General features: G+C 38.0%; 1 protein-coding gene across 2 annotated transcripts in view; it reads right to left on the bottom strand.

Moving 5' to 3' along the window:
- Positions 1-2,178: 2,178 nt before the first annotated feature.
- Positions 2,179-8,867, bottom strand: part of LOC110462461 (tubulin beta-4B chain-like) — a 30,263-nt gene continuing 23,574 nt past the window's right edge. Inside the window, exons 1-4 of one of the 2 annotated variants that reach the window (XM_021516414.1) lie at positions 7,756-7,920; positions 5,614-5,722; positions 3,793-4,148; positions 2,179-3,261 (exon numbers count right to left, since the gene is read on the bottom strand). In XM_021516414.1, the coding sequence (XP_021372089.1) occupies positions 2,446-3,261; positions 3,793-4,148; positions 5,614-5,722; positions 7,756-7,812 (1,338 nt within the window). In that variant the 5' untranslated portion in view covers positions 7,813-7,920 and the 3' untranslated portion in view covers positions 2,179-2,445. Of the gene's footprint in view, positions 3,262-3,792; positions 4,149-5,613; positions 5,723-7,755; positions 7,921-8,867 lie in introns of those variants that run through there. The other variant, XM_021516415.1, reaches the window with a different exon arrangement.

Here is an 8,867-nt window from a genome sequence, read left to right as displayed (position 1 = left end):
ACGTAGTTCAACGTAGATAAGTCCGTGGTTAGCCCAACAATTTTCAAAATATCTCTACGATGAGTTTGAATGCCAAGACCCTACAGTGGCCGTAGTTTGAAAGCAGTTGACCATAATTGACCCTGCTAGCTACGTATACTTGACCGTAGCAACATGGTACTACGGTTAACATTACGGTCAATTACGGACAACTACTAGGGTTGGACTACGTTTGAAGTACTTCACAGTACTGTTAACTAGGTAAAGTAGAATTAAGGGTTGAACTTTTGTCTGACATTTTATCTTCAAATTGTTGAAGTTGGTCAGTACCATTTAGAAGTAGAACTACTGATATTACTTCTCAGTGCAGCGGCCGGTATGGACAGCTTTCAAGCATGTGTAATAATCTTCATTTTGCCCTCTTGTAATCAGAAATACCATTACAGTTCACGAAAATGTGGATAAGTACACATCAGAAGAAACATTCAAGTCATGACTTATGGTTTGAAACATGTACATGTAATGTAAATTTTACATTTCCATATACGTGTATGCGTAATCTTAAGTTGACAATGCGCGCAAACAAACAAGTCTCAGAAAAAGATACAAACTGCTTCTGAAATCAAGGACAACACCGACCTCAAACGTTCCATCAACCAATCGACGAACCAGATGCAGCGGAATTGGCCCAGAAGTTGCGATTGATGCAGCGAGTGACGTTTGTGGGCGTGTTCTTTTTGAACACGGCTTGTTGACGGCGTGACGATTTTGATTGTATTGTTGTCCCAAAATTGGAGTTAAGGATGCCTTATTTTTTAAAATCCGATATGAAGAAGGAACAAGAGACTCGGGCCTGTATCGCTCACATGGATAATAAAGTAATCATGGGAAAAATATCTTTATACATAAATTACCTACAATGGTTCAGAAGTAGGATTTTGAAGATTTCAACCTCAGTTCCCCTAATGGGCCCCGCAACTCTACACCCAAAGGGCCAAACCCTCCATTTAAACAAAGGGGGCCACAGCCACCGTATATATAAAATTGAATGTCATTGCTCCAGGCCAAATTTAGTCANCTGTAGGAGACTTAAAATAACTACTGCCATAAAAATATGGTGAAGTTTTAGGAAGCTCTCGACAATTATCATGCAATATATCTTATTTTAAGTAGTTTTCTAAATTTTAAAACGGAATATTCTTATTTTATAATCAGATTATTTCACAAGTCCAAAGGACCAGTTAGGTTAGGCGATTCACTAGTCCTTGCTGAAATCTACTAGTCCAGGACTAGCAGACTAGTGTGATGTGTCGACCCATGCCCTTTGCCAAAGGATACTCCAGGTCAAATGTGGATAAAATCCCTCCAATAGTCTAGGAGAAGGATTTTAATGATTTTAACCTCAAATTCCCACTTTGTGTCCTGCCGCTCTGCATCCAGAGGGGCAACACCCAATGTTTGTACAGAACAAAGTCGCTATTGCCCAATGCTGCTCTAGACCAAATCCCTTTATCCCTATGATAGGAGAAGAATGTCAAAGATTTTACCTCTATTCCCCCTATTGGGCCCCACCCCTCTGCCCACAAAGAGGGCTACAGCCACCGTATATATAAAATTGAATGTCCTTGCTCCAGACCAAATTTAGTCAAAATCTACTGGGTCGTTCAGGACAAGTAATGTTTTAAAGGAAAAGTTGACGGACAACGCGCCATGGCATAAGCTCACCTGTCCTTTGGACCAGGAGAGCTAAAATGTTACACGGATGTTTTCCCCCCAAAAACGATGGTAAAATTGCAACACAAACGGTTCCCTTTGGAACACGAAACTTTTCCAGACCGAGTCTACATTTGAAATGTAGCATTTTTTTTTTATCTAAACAAACTGTCCAAAATGTGTGAAAAAAAAGCATTTTACAAGGTGTATAGAGTAGTGTGTAAATGATTCCTTTTAAGGTTTGTTAACTTTAACCAGTGGTTAGTGGAAAAATTATATTTGTTGTCAGCGCGGGGCAAAAGCTTTCAAATCTAAATGAATCATGAAAATTCATCTATAAAAAAAATTAATTGAAATTATATCGGATGTTCCTGGTTTTGTTTGTTTTTGATTTCCCCCGAACACTGGTTAACCCTAACTTACCTTTGGGCCACCAGTGCATAGCCATTTGCAGACTGTATTGGAGTTATAAAGTAATACATAATATCAAAGGCACCACCTTTTTATTGTATTTCACCATGGTAATGAGTACCTGCAGGACAGGTACAAAGTGTTCAACAAAGACGTAGTACCTGCATGTCCAATTTATCCAAACATTTCAAATTTGGAATCGAAATTATTACTCATGTCATGAAATTAGATATAAAAAATGATGATGGAATTATTCATTTTTTCTTTATCTCTGAATATTAGAATGTTTTGGTCAGTTTGTACAAAGATGATCAATTGTTTCATGATGGTCAATTGGACTTATTACATGTCCTGTTCCCCCTCTTCCTCGTCAAACTCTCCCTCCTCCTCTGCTGTGGCATCCTGGTACTGTTGGTACTCAGACACCAAGTCGTTCATGTTGGACTCGGCCTCTGTGAACTCCATCTCGTCCATACCCTCACCAGTGTACCAATGCAAGAAAGCCTTACGACGGAACATAGCAGTGAACTGCTCAGAGATACGCTTAAAGAGTTCCTGGATGGCGGTGCTGTTACCGATGAAGGTAGCAGACATTTTGAGACCACGTGGTGGGATATCACAGACGGCAGTCTTGACGTTGTTGGGGATCCATTCAACAAAGTAGCTACTGTTCTTGTTTTGTACATTCAGCATCTGTTCGTCGACTTCTTTCATGGACATGCGTCCCCGGAAGATTGCAGCAACGGTAAGATAACGTCCGTGACGAGGATCACAAGCAGCCATCATGTTCTTAGAGTCGAACATCTGCTGGGTCAGCTCTGGGACGGTAAGAGCCCTGTACTGCTGGCTACCACGAGATGTGAGAGGAGCGAAACCAGGCATGAAGAAATGGAGTCGAGGGAAGGGCACCATGTTGACAGCCAATTTACGGAGATCGGCATTCAACTGTCCGGGGAATCGGAGACAGGTGGTGACTCCGGACATGGTGGCGGAGACGAGATGGTTTAAGTCACCATATGTGGGTGTGGTCAGCTTGAGGGTACGGAAACAGATATCGTACAGAGCCTCATTGTCAATACAAAAGGTTTCATCGGTGTTCTCAACAAGCTGGTGGACGGAGAGAGTGGCGTTGTATGGCTCGACCACAGTATCCGATACCTGTAATAAAGATACAATCAGTTGTGTTAAGTGTCAATAAAACAAAGACTATACTTTTATAATACAAGGACAACTGCAAATATATAAAACAAATATTTATATGGTTGTCTACTTAAATACCTAGCCCAAGAAACCGTGCGGCAAAAGATCAACAATGACTTCTCTATGACGAAATGAGTGTAAACTGTTACAGATCAGGTTATTCTATATACATGTAATACTATTATTGATTCTTAATGCCAGAAGTGTGATATTTTGCCAATTTTGTTTAAAAAAAGTTGAAAACTGTGGAGTATGCTTCAAAAATAGGGTGATATAGCAAACCAAGTAAGCCAATTTGTATTTCATTAATGGTAGAAAATGCAAACCTCAGCCTTACAATCATCCTACCATAAGCACCTAACCTATAATTTCTGACAGCTCTAGTAGAAAATGAAACACTGAATCAAAGGATCTTCCTGGAATAAGTAGCTAACCTCCAAGTCCTTATTTGCCTTATCAGACAGCAAGTATATTGTATTTTGTTCTTACTTTTGGTGAAGGTACAACGGAGAATGTGACCATGATCCTGTCGGGGTATTCTTCGCGGACTTTTGAGATAAGGAGTGTTCCCATTCCAGAGCCGGTACCACCACCAAGAGAATGTGTAAGTTGGAATCCCTGTAGACAGTCACAACTTTCTGCCTCTTTTCGGACAACATCAAGAACGGAGTCTACAAGTTCAGCACCTTCTGTGTAATGTCCCTTAGCCCAGTTGTTTCCGGCTCCACTTTGTCCGAACACAAAGTTGTCGGGTCTGAAGATTTGTCCAAAAGGACCAGATCTGACAGAGTCCATGGGTCCGGGCTCCAAGTCAACCAAGACAGCTCGAGGAACATATTTGCCTCCTGAAATAAAAACATAGAGTGTGATTTATTTTGTAAATATCTTTATATTTATCATTATATTTCTATGTGCAAGCATAGTCTCCTTGTATTTTCAGTTAGATATATATGCCAACAAAAGATCAATGATACTTTAAACAATGAGTTTTTATGCCGATTACTGGCAATATTCGCCAATAAGGAAAATATATGTAAAAAAACCCACCCAGAGCCGGAATACGAAGTGCCAGCAAAACCATAATTCATATCTAATATAACAATTAAAGATTTTTCTGTTGGTGAATACGTGTTATATGAACCTGAAAAGTTATATTAATCAAGACTTCGTCCCGGTTAATATATCCTTTTCAGATTCACATAATCACATATCCACCTCAACGAAAGTCCATTATTGATAAAAAAACGGACAATAACGTTCGGTTTTGTCAAAAATCTTCATTATAATGAATTTTAAAACCACACCCTTTTTTTGGAATTGCCATTCATAAGATTAAGCTGTATCGAAGCAGCTTGGGAAGTAGGACGTTGATATAACGGATATATAAAGCAGCTTTTGGGGGAGTGGTAGGAAAACTGGGCGGTTATAAAAATCAATAGGCATCGCTGATTGGGTTCCAGCCAAAAAATATAGCGCTACACTGGTATTGATCTAACTCACATGGTCTATGTGGCATGTTTTCAAATCTGCACGACTACGACTCCTTTGGTATTTCTTTGCCAATAATCTAGACAGGAATAAAATGTATCAGGAGGCCCCCCAACACATACTGTAATATATATATATCAGTTAACCAGCCTCCCTTAAGTCAATGATGCGATTGAGTGATGACGTCATACAGAATCATACCCTCCCTTAGGTCAATGATGCGATTGAGTGATGACGTCATACAGAATCATACCCTCCCTTAGGTCGATGATGCGATTGAGTGATGACGTCATACAGAATAATTTATGAACAGGAAGGTGTAACTATACAAACATATACCGACATCCTTATAAGGCATTAAAGGTTGAACTGTTTGTCAAGTAATATATATATTGTTCAAAATTTTGAAATTTCTTTATATTTTTGTTGTTTTGTTATTTGCCTTCAAGTTACTATGTAACTAAAAATGAGCAATAAAACAATGAATTAAATTAATTATATGCATGTTGCAGTTCTAATCATAGGGGTCAGTAAATTTAAGAACTATATTATCATCAAAAAGTCCAGAGATTCGTTAGCATATAATCTGCTTCATAGGACATTGTACATCTTTTGTTTTTACCATGTTATTATAGATACACTAATTAGTATTTATTATTTCCATTTTTAAATGTACGTACTACAATATACAGATCAGTGACCGTGTATGATGACGCTTTAAATCTTAATCACTACAGCTTTGGGAGGGGTGTTTATTATTCATGTGAAAAAACAAAATCAATGAAGGTTATCAAGTACGCGTTTAAACAAAATTATAATTACCTGTGGCCTCATTGTAGTACACATTGATCCTCTCCAACTGAAGGTCAGAATCTCCGTGGTATGTACCGGTGGGGTCAATTCCGTGTTCATCGGAAATAACTTCCCAGAACTGAAATTTAAATGCACAATTTAATTTGAAGCGCTGCAGTATAAAAAAAAAACCAATCTAGTCATAAACGGAGTTCTAGCTACTACATAAGAAAGTTATCAGGGGCGTAGTAGCCCTTGTTCAGACAAGATTCATTCTTGAGCGGGTCGAGGGCAGGGATTGGGGATTGGTAAGGGGGTAAAGGAACAAGGGGTGCTACCAGCAGTGTTTTTGTTTTGGGGGAGTCACCTGCGTACCAGCATATAGCCAGGTATACTCCATATCATGGATTTTATCTTCATCCTGGCATATTGGTTTTATTTTACAAATATATCCTTGTTGAAATTGACCGACTAAAAGCTGGCTGTATTGAAAAGGCAGCTCTACTTCTGCTCAGCTTAACTACCCCCCCCCCCCTCCAATGCCCACAACCTCTGGGCGATTCAAATTATTCGTGAGTGACCTAGATCCGATGCGCCACACCTGGCATGTGTGGCTTTTAAATATGGGGTCACAAAGGTAGGGGTTTATAGCATTGTAAATGTTGCACTCCCTCACAGCTATCCATTAATACATTCATTGATGGAGGACAGAACAATCATTATGAATATCACGATGTCAGATGTATCAACTATTATAACAAAATCTAACTTTTTTTTTTTATCTCTATTCTGTTGTTTTCAGTAGTATAGGCCTACTTGTTTTTCACAAAAAAAATGTTTTAAATAATATGAATATTTATATATAAATACCAGCAAGCATCGTTTATTTCAAAGCAGACAATTTCCTACAAGCATACAATGGCCCTGAGTTATCATCAGTAATGTGCTTGTAGAATCGATTTATTTCCCGGGTTCTCTGACAAAGGATGCCCCGAGCAGATGACTGCACACATTCATTCATACACTGACACATGTACACAAGTGTAACGTATAAAGGCGCGTAACCTCGCTCGATCTCACGAATCAAAACTTTCACCGGCTCAGACTCAGATGAAAGCTTTTGAAAAAGTAGTGCCTTTTAATTAAATGTATACAGTAAATCAAACAACGAAATCTCATTAAATATTTAAAACGTGAATTCACATAACTACTGTCGAGTGTTATAACGAGATAAGGAAGTTTAAAATTCAATAAGTTGCAGACGAAATATGCTCTACCACAGGAAGTTCTATGGAAGTTATCGTATGACCCGAATTTGAGGCGCCCACGGGAGAACGAAAAATTTCAAATACGACAATCCAAATACAAGAAGCTTTATTTCGAGTCGCATACACATCAACATGGAACATTAGCCATTCAGAGCTATTTTTGCCACAAACACAAGTATATAAAATAACAATAACATAATGTAATAGTATAAGGCCCAGTAGTAACGAGTTAATATAAATAGCATAGCAGACGATTTTTACATTACAGAAAAATACACGGCAACGTCACATTTAAGTTAGACAATCAATTGCACAATTTAATTATATCACAAGGCTCGGCTCTTATTTATATTATGTTTTTTTCAATATAAAATTCAGAGGTTTGACACATATTTATGAACGATGTGTTTCTACACCGAATGTTTAAACACTACCTGTAATCTATACAAGTGTATTTATTATACATACATGCTAATATATAGCAAAGGGTGAAAATTGACATGATATACATTATACATTAACATAGTGTGTATTAAAAAATAGCATTCAGTAACGTTCATGCCGTTGTACTCATATATGTATATATATATATATATATATATATATATCCAGGTGCATAACATGTAATTCCACTTAGAGACAGATACTAACTCTCCAAATTGCCGTCTAATGCTCCACACATGATCATCAACACACATGTATATTGTATATGCTGCTTCATACAAAGCTAACTATGTAGGCAATCATTTCGTTGCACCGGACAGGAAAACGAGATTATTCAAATTCCCCCATTTTCTCGGTCCTGTGATTCCACGTTTAGCAAACCGTCATTTTCTTTTTCAACATTATAATAATATATGTATACACAAAATTAAGATGCAAGCTGAAAGCGAATTGTCCTCACCTTGGCACCGATTTGGTTCCCACACTGCCCAGCTTGTAAATGTACTATTTCTCTCATGATGTTGACGTTGGTGCTACGAAATAAACAACCGTTCACGCGGGTACAATGGTCTACGCAATCTTTTCCTTAGGCGGGATGTATTTATACATCAACTATGAATGTTAACTCTTTCACGCTCATCCGCAGTAACGCTCGCATGTGATTGGCTGGCCTGGATAGGAGTCCTATTTTTCCTTAAATTTCTTCATATAAAGCATCAAACTCTACATACACTCTGTCACCAAAAATATATGACCATTTCTTCTACACATGTTGTTCTAGTTTCTGTAATTTTTACTTAAAAAAAAATGTTTTCCAGATAATTATTTTACATTTGTTGTCATGGTGTTGTATATAACTTACGTTACCGTGTCATGTTTGTATACTTAAAGATGAATCATGCTCTACTAGAGAAACAAATCAACCGACGTAAATACAATTAATTATTTACCTCTTTATACTGAGTGCATCGGGTGTGGCCCGACAGAGTTATGGTTCCTGAATCCATTAACGATGATGGATTTATCTTGTATGCAGACTTGGCCAAGCCCATATTACCAACTATAACTTAAGTACCCGTCGTTAATATAATTGTGCCGAATAACTAGTCAGATAGGGATGATTATGCATAAGACCTTCTGTGACTTATTGTTTTGGTCCTTTAAGAGGTAAGTGTATATATTGGAGTATCATAATTTTCAACGTCGCATCGGGGACGGACGCAGTTGTTCTAGATCTAGGGCCGATAGACCGTATATTTTGTATAGATACTATTAGTGTAGTTTAACTAACACTGTCGGGAAAGATGTCTGGAATTGGGTTTACATCATTTAGGTTTTTCTCTATTCAAATATTCTTAATACTTAACCGTTCCTATCTTTATAATGAGGGCTAATAATTATTTGCTTTTCCTATTGTCTGATTACAAATTACATATGTTAATATTTTAAGACGGGCTTTAATGATTATTAACATACCAGATGTCCTAGATCCAGGGGCGTAACAAACGGGTTTTCAATGTGTAAGCCCAATGATGAAGTGTGCTGCCGAAGGCAGGTATGGTCCCTCCCCCC

This window comes from Mizuhopecten yessoensis, unplaced genomic scaffold, assembly GCF_002113885.1.
Source record: "Mizuhopecten yessoensis strain PY_sf001 unplaced genomic scaffold, ASM211388v2 scaffold10797, whole genome shotgun sequence".
NCBI classification, from domain to species: Eukaryota; Metazoa; Mollusca; class Bivalvia; order Pectinida; family Pectinidae; genus Mizuhopecten; species Mizuhopecten yessoensis.
This window is presented reverse-complemented; position numbering and strand designations above follow the sequence as displayed.